General features: G+C 42.3%; 1 protein-coding gene across 5 annotated transcripts in view; it reads left to right on the plus strand.

Annotated features, from left to right (window-relative positions):
• The first annotated feature begins 14,235 nt into the window (after positions 1-14,235).
• USP46 (ubiquitin specific peptidase 46) overlaps positions 14,236-19,479 on the plus strand; it is a 35,760-nt gene continuing 30,516 nt past the window's right edge. Inside the window, exons 1-2 of one of the 5 annotated variants that reach the window (XM_073342058.1) lie at positions 14,236-14,767; positions 15,938-16,059. In XM_073342058.1, coding sequence (XP_073198159.1) covers positions 15,979-16,059 — 81 coding nt within the window. In that variant the 5' untranslated portion in view covers positions 14,236-14,767; positions 15,938-15,978. Of the gene's footprint in view, positions 14,768-15,937; positions 16,060-18,539; positions 18,725-19,479 lie in introns of those variants that run through there. The other 4 variants (XM_073342059.1, XM_073342060.1, XM_073342063.1 and 1 more) reach the window with 4 other exon arrangements.

Genomic DNA, 19,479 nt, shown 5'->3' on the forward strand with positions numbered 1-19,479 from the left:
TGCAGAGGGCGCGCGCGCGCAGACTCGCCCCCCCCCCCCCCCCCCCGGCACTAACCGCCGAGAGGGGGGCTGGGCTAGGCTGTTCGCTGATGCTGCTCGGGGCTGGCTGCGGCCAGGGGCCGGGCCTCGGCCTGGGACGTACCAGGTCACCAATGGCGTGACACAAACGTCGGGCGTCGGGGGATCGCCAGGGGCGGGAAAACAGGACTTTCCCCTTCCCCGCCGAGAGGGAGCTGGCAGCAAAGAGCCCGAGGGTAGCCGCTGAGGAAGAGACCTCGGTCAGGCTCGCCCCTCAGCCTGGAGCAGAGGCTGCAAGAGCTCTGAAAACGAGCTGGGGATCGGTGTCTGTCAGTCTAATGACAGGTTTCAGACGAGCAGCCGTGTTAGTCTGTATTCGCAAAAAGAAAAGGAGGACTTGTGGCACCTGAGAGACTAACCAATTTATTTGAGCATAAGCTTTCGTGAGCTACATCTCACTTCATCGGATTCGAAAGCTCATGCTCAAATAAATTGGTTAGTCTCTAAGGTGCCCAAGTACTCCTTTTCTTTTTGTCAATCTAAAGTACATGTATGATTCCCCATTGCTGCAGGAGGCTCCCAATGTATTTATCCTCAGAGGCCCCTTGTGGGTAGGAAGGGGTAATGACCATTACCTCTTCTCCCAGACAGGCGCTCTCGCTCACCCCACATGGGGAACTGAGGCCCAGATCCACCGAGGCATTTTGGTACCTAAATACCATTTAAGATCTGGGTTTAAGTGACTCATGCAAAGTCACTCAGGGAGCATGTGGGAGAGCAGAGAATTGAAACCTGTCTCCCAACTTAAGGCCCAAGCTAGTGCCCTAACTACTGGACAAGCCTTCCTCTCCTAGTGGAGCAGAGAGACTTGTGGCACCTTAGAGACTAACAAATTTATTTGAGCATAAGCTTTCATGAGCTACAGCTGAATGCATCCGATGAAGTGAGCTGTAGCTCACGAAAGCTTATGCTCAAATAAATCCGTTAGTTGCTAAGGTGCCACAAGTCCTCCTTTTCTTTTTGTGGATACAGAGTAACACGGCTGCTACTCTGAAACCTTTCACCTTTAAGTCACTGATTTGAATCCAGCTGAATAGTACTGAAGGAAGTGATGCTGGTCAGCAGAGGAAAGTATTTTGAGGAGTCTGCAGCCATCCTGCAGTCCCTTGTGATTGAAGTTTTCACATCCACAATTGGTCAGGTCAATCCATGGTCAGGTGTACTCGTGGATTTGCCGAAGCTGAGCTCTCACCCTATAACAGCCACAAATAACACTTTCTACCATCTCCGGTTAGCTAGGAGACTCCATCTCATCCTGGAGGACAAGGATCTGGCCTCAGTTATTCATGCTGTAGCGCATCTCTTCAGCAACACAGGCTACCATGAGCACATCACACCTGTTCTCTACTCTTTGCATGGGCTTCCCATAGAATTTTGAATCAACTTTAAGGTCTCAGTCCTTATCTTCAAAGCACTCTGTGGCCTGGGCTCAGGATGCCTAAAAGGTTATTTAAAGCTCTGTGATGAAGACAGTTGAAAACTTTGTTCCTCTGGCACGAAGGAACAGTAATAAGTAAGGATATGATTTAGGCACAGAGGTCAGGGATTCCATAACGAACCTCCATGACTTCTTTGGCTTCGGCCCCCATTGCAATGGCAGGGCTGGAGCTGTCAATGGCTGCAGTGGGGGCTGGAGTCCCCTGCGGATGGTGGGGCTCGGGCTGTCAGTCCTATCCCCCCTGCAGGGCTTGGGCTTCAGTCCCATCCCCCTCAGGGAAGTCCCTCCCCTGTTATTTTTAGTAAAAGTCAGGGACAGGTTGTGGGCTTCTGTGAATTTTTGTTTATTGCCTGTGACCTGTCCGTGACTTTTACTAAAAATAACTATGACAAAATCTTAACCTTAGTAATAAGAGTAAAGCTTATCTGTGGGAAACAACCTTCTTCTGGGAATTAAGGACTATCATAAACTGCATCACTTTCTGCTTCATGTGCAAAGCACATTTCTTTGACCTTACCTTCTCTAATATAACACATAGAAACAGGTGTATTTTTAAAAAACCACTACCAAAACAAGAAACTCTACTCCACTGGGAGCACAAACAATGTGACAGATTTGCAGTCATGTAGCTTAATGCAGTACTGGAAGGCACTCAGATATTACAGTGACGGTATAAAAAGTTAGATAGATTAGAAAGTTACCCATATATGTCCTAATTGCTGACATGAAATGATGATTAGAAAGTGCTGCAGACTTTTATGTATTTAAAAAAAAGTCTTTCAGATGAGTTGGAACCACCAAGTTGTGCAAGAACTATGCCACTATTTGATATTATATTCATTATCTCCCTACTTCCTTACTTCGTCATGGTCATTTGTTACATCTTTTTTCAAATTAGGCCTAGTCTCGGCAGTTGCACCATGTGAGCAAACCTTATGCTCAGATAGATGAATGCAGGGATATACCCACATGGAATAATTTGTAGGACTGGGACATTCATTGTAGGAACCTTGTCTATTACATATACGTTTCTACAGTATCTAGCACAGGGGTGGGCAAACTACAGCCCGTGGGCCACATCTGGCCTGCCAGCCGAATTAATCCGGCCCTCGAGCTCCCGCTGGGGAGTGGAGCTGCAGCTGCTCCCGTGCTCCAGCCAGAGAGCAGGGTCGGGGACCGCTCCGTGCGTACACGCACTCCCAGGAGCAGCGGCATGTCCCTCATCCTGCTCCTCCTCCTCCTGCCCCAGCCCAGAGACCCCTGCTGCACCCTGAACACCTCATTTTTGGCCCCACCTCAGAGCCCTCACCCCCAGCCAGAGCCCTCACCCCCTCCTGCACCCCAACCCCAATTTCATGAGCATTCATGGCTCACCATACCATTTCCATACCCAGATGTGGCCCTTGGGCCAAAAAGTTTGCCCACCCCTGATCTAGCACAATGGGACCCTGATTTTGATTTGAACCCTTAGATGCTACTGTAATAAAAAATGATTTCATGAATTTATATTACAATTTGCATGCAACTACAGGGTTATTTTAAAATCATGCTGAAAATAGATCAGGTTCCATTTACAGCCCACATACTGTCAGTATATCCTCTTAATTTTGTTTCCAGAAGTTATATTCCCTACAATTAGCATATATAGATTAGAGTGAAAAAAAATCTGGAGGAGGAGAAGAGGGCAAACAACATTAGTATTCAGAGTAGCAGCCGTGTTAGTCTGTATTCACAAAAAGAAAAGGAGTACTTGTGGCACCTTAGAGACTAACCAATTTATTTGAGCATAAGCTTTCGTGAGCTACAGCTCACTTCATCGGATGGCCTTTCCAGAGACAAACAGCATTTTGCAGTTTTGTTACAAATTTTAATTTTATGTTATTTTTGTTCTTGTTTGGTAAATTGCATATTTTAATGACTTTGAAGGGTTTGGCTCAGATTTTTGTGCAAAATGCCTAATAATTAGCACTTATAAAGCACATTTTGCATATCTAAGAAACAAACTTGTAAAATTCACCAGTGCTTTTTTTTGCTGAATAAACTACCTGGTGAAGAGACTGTTTTTGCAACAGTATGCAAGCTTCCACCTGGTAGAAACCAGGGAATATTTTTAATTGAGTGGAGCACCACTAAAGATAAATATTATATAAACAGATGAAGCGTAGTTCCATATGCAAAAGCTGCCTTGTTGTTATGTTTTGTACAAAATTACTAATTTACATAAGGAACAAAGATTTATGACATGTAATTAAGCAGAAAAGTAGAAGCAGGAGTAGGTATATTATTGGATAATCGCACCCCTAGGGTATTGCACCAAACTGATTGTAAAGGCTGTTCAAAACAGACTGTTTATTGAATAAACCTGATAACTGTTACTGCCATAAAAATATAAATCCACTTTATTGACTTAGCCAGGCCGGGTTATATTTGGCGTGAATATATTTGCATCTATTTCATTTTGTAATCTTTCATTTTTTAAAAAATCTTGTTATATTTTAACTACAAAAAACTAAGGTGCTTCGGCTTTGTTTTGTTTTCTTACTGAAATAGCAGTCTCAAAGGGAAAGAATAAAAAGAACATTTGTTTCAAAAGACTGTCAATACTTTCTCACTACAACCCAGTGTAATTTTAATGGCACCAGTTAACCAAGGTGGCCATGTTCGGAGATGAATTTGGGCCAATATTTCTAACAGTAGAGTTTAATTCTCTGTGCATCATATTCAGCTATAAGAGGTGGTGGTAAGACTTACTACTTTTTTGTAGCAATAGCTGGAAAGACAATGTAACTCTAGCAGATAACCACCCTTTGCATCTGGGAAAATATCTATTCACTTTTCAGACCCTTTAAGAAAGGCAGTTGAGATTAGGAACTGCCATAAAGTTGACCCTATCCTCCAATGGATTCCCGGCCTGCTCCATGGTGGGACTAAATACCCAAAAACAATCTGTTGGAAACATCATGAAGAAAACATCATATATTTTTCCACCTGCTGTTTTTATATTAGCCTTTACTCAAATTCCCACTGACTTTAGGAGGACTAAAAACTGAGTAGTATGAGCTATATCATACCAATAATTTTTAAGTAGTCTTTCCCATTGAAATTAATGATGAAATGTACTTAAAAACTGATGGCATAATACAGCCCTGAATAAGAGGCAATAAAGGATTTGGTCCAATATTTATATAACATATAGGTTTATGTTTTGATTGTTTTAATTTGGACTAGTAAGAGACTATTAGATACTCCTCTATTTCAAGACAAAAATCTAGATTTGAGGACATAAGTGAATGGCTTGTGTTGCTGAAGTGTGCCTCTCCCACTTCCCTCAACTGATGCTCTGAGTGATAGGAGCCACACCCAACTCAGACCCCACTAACACTGATGGTCCCTCTGACACAAATTTTATGAACATTAGTGGTAAAGTAATAGATGGATTTTGGAAAAATCTCACCCAGCAAAAAAAGTCAGCCTCCAATATAAATAACCTTTGTATTCCAAAGAATTCATCTTATGTATGTATTCTTAGTCCTTCTGGTACTTCAGTTAGTATACATATTTCACCTCCTTCCAACAAACCCTGACTATTTTAACTGAAATTACATTGATGTTCTATACAAGATATGAAACCTGAAAACTTTAAAAAATCCAAACACACGTTCAGTATTGTTAGTGTAACGAGTCAATGTTCACTTTCTCTTACTCTTAAATTTGTAAATATTGTACATGATTTTGGCTGCTAACTCCTAATGAATGCTCTTTTAACAGCTTGAAAACAAATCCTTTAGTATGAAAGGGGCTAATTTTGCTTCTTGTTTAGCACGTTTTTAGCAGCTGACCCATTTCTGAACCATGTTTTGTTGTAATAAAAATTAAAAAAAAATCCTTCAGTAGAAGATTCTAATACTTCTAGAGGAGTGGTTTTCAACCTTTGGTCCACAGACCACTGGGGGTCTGCAGACTATGTCCAAGGGGTCCACAAAAGGTTGTGTGGAAGTATAACATTGTATAAGTATAACGTTGTATAAGGGGACATGCTGGATACATTGTATATGAGAGGGCATGCCAAAATATGTTACAAAGTATCTGAGGGAGCACACGTAGGGACAGTTAGCTTTTGAATGGAGAAGCAATTAAGATAGAGCCAGCACCGTCTAAGAAGCAGGCATCAGAATGGAAGGTGTGAAGGGCAATTAGTTAAGTTAACTGGAAGCTGTTAAAGGAGATTGTTAAGGGTGGCAGGTAATTGAAGATATGTGACTGGTCTCAGGGATCTCGAAGGGTGGTGACTAAAATCTTTTTCTTCTTTTGTCTGTAACTTCTCTGTAACTTGTTCTCCAGCAAGCTGTATAAATTAAGAGACACAAGCCCCACTCGGGGGGGGGGGGGGGCTCACTTCTAAATGTATTAGCAGAGCAGCTTTGCTAATAAAACAGAGTGGTCTGACAAATTGTGAGTCTGAGTCAAACTTTGACAATTTGGAGGCCCTCAGAATGGAAGGTGTGAAAGGCAATTAGTTAAGTTAACTGGAAGCTCTTAAAGGAGATTGGTAAGGGTGGCAGGTAATTGAAGATACGTGACTGGTCTCAGGGATCTCGAAGGGTGGTGACTAAAATCTTTTTCTTCTTTTGTCTGTAACTTCTCTGTAACTTGTTCTCCAGCAAGCTGTATAAATTAAGAGACACAAGCCCCACTCGGGGGGCTCACTTCTAAATGTATTAGCAGAGAAGCTTTGCTAATAAAACAGAGTGGTCTGATAAATTGTGAGTCTGAGTCAAACTTTGACAGTTGTCATTACCATAGAACAGTGGTTTTCAACCTGTGGTCTGCGGACCCCTGGGGTTCTGCAGACTCTGTGTGAGATTTCCAAAGGTTGAAAACCACTGTTCTAGAGGATAAGGATAATCTTGTGATTGTAGCACAGGATGAAATCTGGGTTCTTTTCCTGCCGTCATCACAGACTTTCCTGTGTGATCTTGGGCAAGTCACTAATCTCTCTGTTCCACACTTTCCCTTGTTGTAAAATAGACTAATACTTGGTACACATGGGTGTTGTGAGATTAATGTAATGTTTGTAAAACACACCTTTCAAATGTCATCTGGAGAGTGTTACATAAGTCCAAAGCATTGTTAGCCCAGTGGGATATTTGCTATTGGCATTTATTTTTATACAGAAAAGAGGCTTCAGGTAGCATTTTTGTTAGTAGTTTTGTAGCCAAATGACCAAGATTGATCTAAAGGAAATGCAGAGGTTCATAAATTATGTAAGCACTATTGGGTTATAAATAGTTCTTTGTTTTACTACAGAAGGGAAACACAGCTAGTTTTTCATTATGAAGAGATAGAGCAGTTTGTACTTTCATTTTTAATACAGTGGAAACAATTGTTCATTGTTCTTTATTTGTACTGTTCTGAAACTGTTAAGGAACTAGTTTTGGCTGCTTTTCACATCATTTTTTTATCATTAAAAAGCCACAAGAATATTTTTTTCTAGATCTGCCAGAAAAACACCATTCTAACTACTATATTGTCTTGCTTTTTTCTTGTTTAAAATTATCTCTAGCTGAAAAGCAATAAAGTCAGTGATACCCTGCAACTAAAGTGGAGCAAGAGCATCTGCACTATTCTCTTATTTTCTTAAATCCACCAATAAATAAATAAATACCCTACACTCTGAAATGAGCGTGGGGTGAAATGTCTGTTTAAAATCTTTGAGATAGTCAACTGAATCACAGTTCTCTCTGAATCATATTCCAGATGTTGCTATTTATTTTTCTGCTTATATCCTGTCCATAGGACTCTCTTTGATGTCACTGCAAGTTTGGTGCACAGAATGATTATACAATATCCGATAGAGATCTGCACTGCAGATAACAATATGCCTTGTAGGTTAGAAAGGGGAATTTGATTGGAAGCCTTGGTTTGAGAGGAATTTACAGATATAACGAGGACTTCCATTTTGTGGTATCACTTCTTAGTAAACGATAAACATTTCACTCTTTCCTTTCACAGTCCTGCTACCCCATGATTTTTTCTCTGGTACCAACTACAGTCATATAAATGGTTTTTAGATGATCTTTTCATCTTTCATTCAAGCCTTCTGCTCCCTCACCCCATTATTTCTGTTATATAAAGTTTTAAAGGTTGATTTCTTTCATGTTTCTTGCTTTACCTTCAGATAAAACTGGCCCTATATCAATATAGTATCTTTTATTTTTAAATGTTTCATATTAATTTCCATCTTAATTCCTGTTCCTGAAAAACACCCCTCACCTGAACAATTCTGATTGGGAGAAACATGAGGCAGGCTTTGGATTTTTCTTTTGAATGTTAAAAGCTAAATCAAGAGTTGTGGAATGCTGTTATTCAGCTTTGTGGTTTTGCTTTGTTTTTTAAAAGCAGATGTCAAGAATTGTAACACTCAAAAACCAGTCGGAGAACACAAACCTCCCTGGACACTCAATTATAGACCTAAATGTCGCAATTCTTCAACAAAAAAACTTGAAAAACAGACTCCAATGAGAAACTGCAGACCTGGAATTAATTTGCAAACTGGACACCATTAAATTAGGCTTGAATAAAGACTGGGAGTGGATGAGTCATTACCAGAGGTGAAAGTAAGCCGGTACACCCCGGTATGGCGTACCGGCAAGAGCCAGTGCACCGTACTGGGGCAGCCCGGCTTCCCCAGAGGGCAATTTAAAGGGCCTGTGGCTGCAGCCCCAGTGGTTGGCCCTTTAAATTGCCTCCAGAGCCCGCTGCTGGAACCCTGGGGTAGCGGCTGCGGGGCTCCGGTGGCTATTTAAAGGGCCCAGGGCTCCCCTGCTTCTACTGCCCCGGCCCTTTAAATAGCCGCTGGAGCCCTGCCGCCGCTACTCCAGGGCTCCGGGGGCTATTTAAAGGACCAGGGCAGTAGAAGCAGGGGAGCCCCAGGCCCTTTAAATAGCCCCCAGAACCCTGGGGTAGCAGGGGCTATTTAAAGGACTGGGGCTCCAGCTGCCTCTGCCACCCCAGTCCTTTAAATAGCCGCTGGAGCCCCGCCACTTCCCCAGGCCTCCGACGGCTAATTAAAGGACCGGGGCAGTAGAAGCAGGGGCGCCCCAGGCCCTTTAAATAGCCCCCAGAACGCCGGGGGGCTGCTGCTGCTACCCTGGTTGGGGAGGAGGAGGAGAAGAAGGGGGGGCACTTACCTTACAGGGTGGGCTGTGGCTGGCTCTGACTCCCCCTCAATCCTGCCCCTTCCTCCCTAGGCCCCACCCCTTCCGGGGGCCAGAGCTGGCCCCAGCGTACTGGTAAGTCACTCAACTTACTTTCACCCCTGGTCATTACACAAACTAAAAACTATTTCCCCAAGCTAATTTTTCCCCTACTGTTACTTACACCTTCCTGTCAACTGTTTGAAATGGGCCATCCTGATGATCACTACAAAAGTTTTTTTTCTCCTGCTGATAATAGCCTTTAATTGATTAGTCTAGTTAGAGTTGGTATGGCAACACCCATTTTTTCATGTTCTCTGTATATATATATATCTTCCTAGTGTATTTTCCACTGCATGCATCTGATGAAGTGGGTTTTAGCCCACGAAAGCTTATGCTCAAATAAATTTGTTAGTCTCTAAGGTGCCACAAGGACTCCTCGTTCTTTTTGCTGATACAGACTAACACAGCTACCACTCTGAAACCTAAGCTCAATATGACTGTAATTGCACAGGTATCTAGTAGTTTCTGTTTTTAAAGACATTTCATTCTATCTGGGCTGTATGTTTGTGGCAATCAGCACTTTATTTGCATGTGTGTGTGTGTGTAATCGGGTGCACCTTTGCGCCTGTCAACTTGCCCCACAGAAACTGCACAGACTCCACTGATTGTGCATTCACTGTACCACTTATTTGAGTTCCCTCCACCAACACCACTACAGTCCCCACACAACAGTCTATTTAATATAGCCTATGTACTTTTGGCCCACACATCAGGAGCTGAGATAAGCAGAAGTCTCTTCCCGGAGGCCTTTGAGACTAGCTAGCCCTGTTCCTCTCACCCAGCACTCCCTTCCTGTGTCTCTTTATCCTTCTGAGCAGATGGGCTAACTGGTTCTGTCTCACCCTGCTTTCAAGCCTGACTATCTAATTACCTCAGTCAGCTTGGGGGAAAAGAGGGTTGGGGAAGGAAGGCATGGCCAAAGCATAGAGCATACAAATGATCCTGGGCTGCTGAAATGACCCCTATGTAGCTAGTATGTATTAGAACTTCTCACTGGCTGCTCTAATGTGAGTTGGAGGCTAACTCAGGCTTCAACTGCCCTAGGATTGAGGTGTGGGTTGTAGAATGCTACCTCTGCTTCTCCTCCACTTCCCCTTAGCTGTGCCAATCAGAGCCTGGTGCAACTGAGAATCCAGCCCTCAAAGTTTAATGGACTTCAAGACATGGGGCCAAATTCATCAGTAGTGTAACTCCATGAAGTCAATGGAATTACACTTAAGATGAATTTGTTTCAGTGTTTCTTTATGTGACGTTCTTTATGAGGTTAATTTAGTGCTTGTGGAAGAAGGTGGCCTGAAAACCTTGGCTCTTTATCCACAGAGTAGACATTAGAAGTGCAGGTTTCCTCACGCTGCCCTTCAAATGTAAATCCACCATGATTTGGAATGACTAATTCAAGATACCATGGATAAAAAGGTAGTTCTGTCTCCACAATTACTTAATCCTTGGCCTAGGCTAAGACTGACAATTTATGCCAGTTTTGATGGTGACGTTTGTAACGTGGGCACCTGTCCACTAGAAACTGGACTAAGGCCAGCAACTTATTTTACTTAGGCCACCTAATGGCATTTTGATGGTAAGATTTAATTTTTCAGTCACTATTGACTGGTGTCAGATTTTAATTAACGATCTAAAGCCTGATCTTGCTATGCTTGAAGACATTACTCTGGAAAAACTCCTTTTGACTTCAGAACGTTTTGCCTAAGCAAGGTCTGCCGGGTTCAGGCCTCTACAGATTGAAGGTGCTATACTCCAGTATCTGTGGTCAAAAAGGCACCCTAGTGCAAATTTGCCATACTTAATTTCCTGATTTTTATTTCTTTATCATTGAAAATGAGGGCATAGGGAAAACATGTCCTCACATCTGCATAGTGATGTTTGCAGTGTATGGTTTCTTTATTAAAGTTCTCTTTCTGCATTTGAACCACTCCCTCGACAGAGAGGAGGAACAATAAGATGGCAAAATGTTTCTGGTGATCGTTTATACAATGTGTGTTAATTAAAAAAATGGAGAGGAAGGCAATGAGAGTTAAAGCCCAAGATGTGGAGTCTGTATAACTGAATTCCATTCTTGCTTCTCCTACAGACTTAATGTGCGGACTTAGGCAAGTAATTTAACATCCTGTACCTGTTATCTCATCTGCAAAGTTGTTATACCAGTGCTAATCTCCCTCACAGAGTGTTGTGAGCCTTAATTTATTGATGCTTGTAAAGTGATCTGAGATCCTTGGATAGAAGGTGCTATAAAGTATGTGAACCTGTATATTAATCTTCATTTATATCTATCTATCTATATCTGTATAAATATGAATGTGTATATACATACATGTTCACCAAATGTTAATATTTATAAAGCTAAATGTTATACTTATAGTACAATGAATGTATAATTATTAGGGGTGTCAAGAAATTTTAAAAATTAATCTCGATAAATCGCATTATTCAAAAAATTAATCATGATTAATTGCACTGTTAAACAATAATAGAATACCATTTATTTAAATATTTTTTGATGTTTTCTACATTTTCAAATTTATTGATTTCAGTTACAACACAGAACACAGTGTACAGTGCTCACTTTATATTTATTTTTGATTTCAAATATTTGTTCTATAAAAAACAAATGAAATGGTATTTTTCAATTCACCTCATACAAGTACTGTAATACAATCTCTTTATTATGAAAGTTGAACTTACAGATATAAGAACATAAGAATGGCCCTGCTGGGTCAGACCAAAGGTCTATCTAGCCCAGTATCCTGTCTTCTGACAATGGCCAGTGCCGGGTGCCCCAGAGGGAAAGAACAGAACAGGTAATCATTAAGTGATCCATCCCCTGTCGCTCATTCCCAGCTTCTGGCAAACAGAGGCTAGGGACACCATTCCTGCCCATTCTGGCTAATAGCCATTGATGGACCTATCCTCCATGAATTTATATAGTTCTTTTTTGAACCCTGTTGTGGTCATGGCCTTCACAACATCCTCTGGCAAGGAGTTCCACAGGTTGACTGTGCATTGTGTATATAATTATGTACAAAAACATATAGAATTATGTAGAAAAAATAACTGCATTCAAAAATAAAACAATGTAAAACATTAGAGCTTACAAGTCCACTCAGTCCTACTTCTTGTTCAGTCAATCACTCAAACAAGTTTGTTTACATTTGCAGGAGATAATCCTGCCCACTTCTTGTTTACAATGTCACCTGAAACTGAGAACAGGTGTTCACATGGCATTGTTGTAGCCCGCATTGCAAGATATTTATGTGCCAGATGGGTTAAAGATTTATATGTCCCTTCATGCTTCAACCACCATTCTAGAGGACATGCATTCATGCTAATGAGGGGCTCTGCTCGATAATGATCCAAAGCAGTGCAGACCGATGCATGTTCACTTTCATCATTTGAGTCAGATGCCACCAGCAGAAGGTTGATTTTCTTTTTTGGTGGTTTGGGTTCTGTAGTTTCCGAATTGGAGTGTTGCTCTTTTAAGACTTCTGAAAGCATGCTCCACACCTCATCCCTCTCAGATTTTGGAAGGCACTTCAGATTTGTAAACCTTGGGTCGAGTGCTGTAGTTATCTTTAGAAATCTCACATTGGTACCTTCTTTGAATTTTGTCCTATCTGCAATGAAAGTGTTCTTAAAACGAACGACCGGTGCTGGGACATCATCCGAGACTGCTGTAACATGAAATACATGGCAGAATGTGGGTAAAACAGAGCAGGAGACATACTATCCTCCCCCAAGGAGTTCAGTCACAAATTTAATTAATGCATTATTTTTTTAATGAGCGTCATCAGAATGGAAGCATGTCCTCTGGAATGGTGGCCGAAGCATTAAGGGGTATACAGATGTTCAGCATATCTGGCACGTAAATACCTTGCAATGCCAGCTACAAAAGTGCCATGTGAATGCCTGTTCTTACTTTCAGGTTACATTTTAAAGAAGAAGCTGGCAGAATTATCTCCCATAAATGTAAACAAACTTGTTTGTCTTAGTGATTGGCTGAACAAGAAGGAGGACTGAGTGGACTTATAGGCTCTAAAGTTTTACATTGTTTTGTTTTTGAGTGCAGTTACATAATAAAAAAATCTACATTTGTATGTTGCACTTTCACGATAAAGAGATTGGATTATGGTATTGTATGAGGTGAACTGAAAAATACTATTTCTTTTGTTTATCACTTTTACAGTGCAAATATTTGCAATAAAAATAATAATATAAAGTGGGCACTGTACACTTTGCATTCTGTGTTGCAACTGAAATCAATATATTTTAAAATGTAGAAAACTTCCAAAAATATTTAATAAATTTCAACTGGTATTCTATTGTTTAACAGTGTGATTAAAACTGCAATTAATATTTTTGCATTGATGGCATAAATTAACTGTGATTGACAGCCCTAATAATTATCATTATACATCTATATATTGCAATCTATACATTTGCCCCCTAAGCCTTCAAAACATTGGTACATATTACTGTATTTCACACAAATATCTGTGGACTGTATAGGTCAGCTAAGTAGGCACGGATTGTATTTTCTAAACAGACAACTAACCTAATTCTCAATTACGGAGGGACAATCTCCACTCATTGATATATTTTGCTTTCCACAAGCAAGTCTCTGTACAACTTCTCATGAGTGATGTACCCGAGTATTCAGATTATAATATCTAAACTGTATTGTTAAATCTAGTCACCTAAAATTTGGGTTATTGCTGATTACGTACTCTATGTATTGTATGACTTTTAAAAACTAACTTTATATTTGTGGATAATCTAAGCACTATACCCAGATGTACAGACACTTTTCCCAACCTATGTATTATATATATATATATATATATATATATATATTTTAACATTAGCTTTAATAAAATTTGTATTTCTCTTAGCACACATCACAAACAACTCAACTGAAGCAGCAAATAAATATAAAAGCAAACGACCTTTCCCCAGCTAATACCCCTCAGCAGCTCTGCCTTCTGCTTTTATGTTGTTACATCATAGACGCAAATGGGGACCGGGGCGCTCTTCCCCTTCCTGGGGCTCTCAGCCAGATCCTTTCGTCCCTTTCAATTCAGCGGGAATTTCCTTTTGCACTTGTCAGAACTAAAGGATCTGGGCGGGGCGCTGGGACAATGTGTATAGTTGGAGCGCTCTGCCCCATTGAACCAAACTGTAAATCCTGTATGGACTGGACCCCCCTTCAAGTCAGGGGGTGCTGCAGCACCTCCCGCACCCCACCCCTACTTCCAGCACCGACGGATCTGGGCCCAGGGCCCCTTCAGCCTGCGGAGTGCGGAACGCCCGGAAGCCCCGCCAGAGCCGCGGGGAGCGAGGAGGGAGCGATCGCCTTCTCCGCCCATGCACCGCATTGGCTGCCGCACCAGCCGCCTCCGCGGGACGCGCTCTGCCGGTTGGTGCCGGGGCACGCCAATTACCAGCGCCGACCTGCCCGTCGCCGGCGCTGTCAAAGTTGATCACCGGGCGCCGCGCTGCAATGGAGCGAAGAGCGGCAGCAGCGGCCGCCGGGGAAGGCGGAGGAAGGGGGCGATTGACACGGCCCGGGCTGGCGCAGCGGCGCGGCTGATCTCCCCATGCAGTAAAGGGGGAGCGAGCGGAGCGGGGGCGGGAGGGATGCTGCTGGGGCAGCGCTGTTAAATCTGCCGGCCAGCCCTTCGGAGGAGCAGCCGCCGCCGCCCGCCGCCGGCTCTTGGGCTTTGAGGCAGGAGCGGGAGGAGTCGAGGCGCTTTCCGCTAGTTGCCTCCCTGCGGCAGAGGGGGGTTTAGCGGGTGTTTACCCCCCTGCACCGACTTTTCTCCCAGCCCCCCCCCCCCAGCGTAACCTCGGGTCCTCCTCCTCCCCTCCTCGCGATCTTCCAACCACGAGCATGTCTGGTTTTACCTTATAAAGATGGCGGTGTGGGATCACTGCAACCTTTAGACTAATGACTGTCAGAAACATCGCCTCCATCTGTAATATGGTGAGTACTCGCTGACCTGCAGGCTGGCTTCAGGGGCGGGGGTCGCAACTCGACAACCCCCAGGGGGCAACATCAGAATGGGCGGAGGGAAGGGGCAGGGAGGAGACTCCTCTCCAGGTGCACCGGGGAGTCAAGTTAATGGCTATTCCTGGCTAATCCCCTCGCTGGAGGCTGGTGAGATCTGGGAGTGGGTGAAGGCCATGTAAAGATAAGCATGAGATTTAATTCAAAACAGGGTAGTCAATGGCTTGAAGAGCTTCTACTGACTCCTTGCATTGAATGGAGACATTCATCCTGTCTCCCCAAACCCCAAGGATGGGAGAGTTCAGAGCTCAGCTGTCCAGCCACCCCACTGGATCTAGGTATGGCAAGGAGTTCAGAACAGTGGAGGGTCTCATCCTTTGTCCTGTGACATTTACACAGGCTGACAACTTTGCAGCTTGTGTCCCCACCTTGTGGCCCCAAATTAAACACTTGAGCCAATATTTCTAAAACTGGATTCCTACAAGTAGGTTCCTAAATCCATACTGAGGCTCCAAAAAAAGTGGCCTGATTTTAAAATCCACTGAGCACCCAAAGACTCCTGCTGAAGTCAACAGGAGCAGGTGGTGCTCAGCTGTTTTGAAAATCAAGCCACTTATTTAGGCTTATGACTGTGGATTTAGGAGCCTAGCCGTAGGCACCCATTTTTGAAAACGGCCACAGGATCAGAATCTGTTGATTTTATACACCAATGGGGATTGCAGGGGATATACAGTAAATGAGAATTGGCTTTGGCCCAAGATGTTTCTGTTATATTTTTGAAACACTTAAGGCCCCCCACCCCCAGTCTAAAAGGTAAGAAAAATAAATTTAAAACATTGTTTCATTTCAGTTTGTGTTGGGTCTTGCTGCTTTTAGCCCCTATAAGATATGACAGGAAGATTTCTTTACACATTTGAATACGGTTTTCATTTTGACTCTACAGATTTTGGGGTTTGCTTATTAGACCACATTGTCTTTGGATTTTTAAGATTCGATTGGTTATAGTTTAAGGGCTCAAAGGTTTTAATGGACCTGCTGCGAAAAGCAATTTATGGGGTAGGTGATAAATGCCCAAAATAAATAGGCTAAGAACACATTTCAACACCCTTTGTTGTTGTAGTTTATGTTTTCCCCCCTTGTTTTCAGGTTCTGCAAGAACAGTTACATGCAGTTGCCAGCTTCCTTCCATGTGGTGCCCCAGCATGCCCTTTGCTGGTGATGTCACACCCACCATTCATCAGCACTGGAGAATGGAGCCTGCCTATAGGGTAAGGCAGTGGTTCTCAACCTGTGACTCATGATTCCCTTGGGGGCCAACAGCAGTTGTCCAAGGGGGTGAGGGTTGTAAGTCTGCTCCCATTCAATGTCTCCAGTCTTATGCTGAAGTCGGTTTGATAAGTCACTTGCAACCAGTCATTCTTGGATGCTAGGAATGTCCCCACCCCCACTTTTCCAAGGTCTTCATTGCCACCTTTGGAGCACTTGTTCTGAGGTGCATTACTGGAGGATTGAATTTAGGGGTCACATTATGAAAAAGGTTGAGAATCCCTAGGGTAAAATAATCTGAGTTCTTGCCTCCCCTCCCCAATGTGGTTTCCTAAAGTTTTCATTGTTCTTGTTTTGAATCCTGTGGAATAGGAGGCAAGTATACTACAAAGAAATATATAGGAAACCATACAGTATTTGGGGAGAAAACCTGGAGTTACTTACCTTACCCTATAGGCAGGCTTCAGTTTTCAGTGTTTGATGAATGGTGGGTGCGATCACGCCTAGACTGCATGCTACAGCACCGCATGAAACAAAGCTGGAGATTGTTAGAGGGCTACAAGAGTTTAACATTGGCATGATGTCTTAAGAATCCTATGTTTCCACCCCCACCTACCCACATTATTTTAGAGGGATGCATTTGTGCTTTCCCCAAGGTCTAGAAGAACCACAGAGCAAAACCAACTAGGCTTGCATCAGTTTTACTTGCTCTTGCCACCATCAGTAGGCAGCTGTACAAGTAGCATCCTACGAGTGTAGGACTAAAGAGGAGAATTAGGCTCTCAAACAGGAAAGAGACACAAGAACAGAAGAAGGGGATGGTCTAGTGAAGCCTCATGTTCAGGACCAAGTTTGGTTTCTTGCTCCCTTCATGGTATTGGGGTTGCAACAATGCTTTGTTTCTCTACCAATGACTTTCAGCTGAACGAAGGAGCTCTATCAATGGACTCCAGAGGAAGCTATGTCAACCCCATATGGGAGGACTGCTGCAGTGGGTGGCCTGTTGCAGGGGGAGACATGTGGATCATAAAAGGCTTCCAAAACAGAGGGGCAAGAGAAGTAAGAAGTAGGGAGGAGAGAGACTGACACAAATAAAATGGAGGGAAGACAAGAACAAAATGCATAAAATCCAAAGGAGAGAAAAAGGCACTAAGAGTGGGATTGGAGAAGGGTGAATGAAGATTGATTTAAGTCAACCCTAGAGATCGGTTATTATAAATTCCAGCTAGAACTATTAATGCCCAGGTCTTAATCCCAGACCATATCTCAGTGCTTGACACCAAATGGCTCAATTCTTCTTTGGCCTAAGAATTAACCAGTTAAAGAAGAAATATATTTGGAGTTCATTACCTAGTTGAAAGGAATTTTAAAAATTCACTCTGTTCTTTTCCCTTTATCCTTCTAGTTCCCCTTCCATTTGAAGGTGTGTACACAGAATGTACGGAATAAAAACCCTTGCTTACTTGGTGTTTGCTCACCTACACTGCTATAAATATTTGTCATGTAATGATGGATTATAGGTTTTGGATTCTAATCCTCTATTAATCAAGGATTTTTTGTTTGGAAATTTTTAAATGCTGGTCTCTAGATTAAATGAATACAGTGAGAATTAACAGCGTGAAATTGGCTGGATCTAACTTGGGTTAGTCAGAGTCGCAGGAAGAATGCTTGTTATGATTTAATTGGCTGCCTGAGGGTATAGTATGTCAAATTGTAAGTCTGGTCTCCTGGTTATGGCGAGGCACTGACCTCTTCCAGGAAGGCCAAAACAGGTGTAGAGAAACAAGTGTGTGAAGGAGAATATTTTAACTTGTTAAAAAAAAATAAAAATCTAGTACTGCATATTCAATAGATGAGTCCTCATTTATTGAGCCCAAAGCAAAAGAGTTGGCAACACTAACTGAGCAGAAGTGACCCAGTAAAAGAACTTAGCAGATATCCCTGTCCAGGTGTTAAACAAATAAACCCACAACTTCCAAAACAGACCAATAAAGGCCACGTGCTTTGTCTTTGTACTGTCCCCACAATTAGAAACAAAATTGTCATCACTGGTAGGTGAGGTCTAAAGCCCTGATTTTGCAACTTGTTCTGCACAGGTGTACCCCTGCATTCACATGGTGCTCCAGTGAAGTGAATGGGACTCTTGTGTGACTGGTGGGATCCACCCGCTCTGCTCAGATGTATTGTAGGGGAGTCCAACTCTCTCTTCTTACATGCCTGACAGATGCTATGAAAAGTTGTTAGTCAAATGTGTGTACAGTGCTCTAATCATGTTAGGTGATATAAAAGTGTTTATTAGCAATATTGCTTGGGGAAGAATAGTATGATATATTTGAGAAACTTGGTTCTAGGGAATATCCATGCCTTAATGATACCCCAGCTGAAGGGAGTCCAGGTGAAATTAGGGACTTTTATTTTTAGTACCTGTATTTACTCATATTGTACCCATATTAAACTTGCATTGTAATCCTCTTCTGTAAAGCTCCTTGAAGACAACCAGTGTGACTAGAGCATCGAATGTTTGGTCCAGAGGTGAATAAGCATGTTGGAATTTTTAGACTGTTACTGAAATCCTCTGCAGTGCGTTTCTCTGTTGATGGCCTTCTGATTCGGCCTAGGACTCTGAGTTCAGCTCAGGCTGCAGCATAGAGAATGTTGCTGTCTTGTGTAAGAACTACATCTAATAATTTATTAAATGTATATGTTTGTTTGTTTGTTTTTGTATAGGGAGACCTGACAAGCTCTGTTCTGCTCTGAACAAGAGAAATACACCTTTGTGTTGTCCTGCTAAAAGCAGGTTTTATATCCCCTTCCCAACATTTTTCAATAGCGTTTGAAACCACCTGATCTCCACTGAAAGATGATATGTGTCAGTTTCATGCATCCTGGTAGCATGACACAACTTGTGAGGATCTCTTGTCATACAATGTATCACAGATGTCACATACATTGTAGTTACAGTAGACTCTGACATGTTTGTTTGGTAATCCTATACAATGTATAAATATGAGTTCAGTAACAAGTTACAGTACAAAAAACCCCCTTCAAGTTAATTTGGTTTTCTACTCTATATAAGCATGGCTTTAGTTTTTCCAACTCAAGATTTTATCAAGTCTCACAATAACTGGTGCTTTTCTTAAAGTCCCAGGCCAGCTCCAGGAGTTATGTGAATGCATGAGAATCCCAGTTTTCATTAAAAAACTAAGCTTCTAGCCCTTGTGGTTGTGGAGGAAAGCTTGAAACCATGAAAAGCTCAAAACCCAGAAGTCAGATTAAAAATAACTCAATATTTTATTATTTTTTAAAAGTGTCAGGATTGTTTGAGTGATGGGAGTTAGCAATACCAGGATCTTAGCTACAGAGACAAGTTTGAAAAATGTTAGATTCTGGAAACAATGTAAATTCTAGTTATTTCTATAAAC

The sequence above is a fragment of the Lepidochelys kempii genome, chromosome 4 (assembly GCF_965140265.1).
Source record: "Lepidochelys kempii isolate rLepKem1 chromosome 4, rLepKem1.hap2, whole genome shotgun sequence".
NCBI classification, from domain to species: Eukaryota; Metazoa; Chordata; order Testudines; family Cheloniidae; genus Lepidochelys; species Lepidochelys kempii.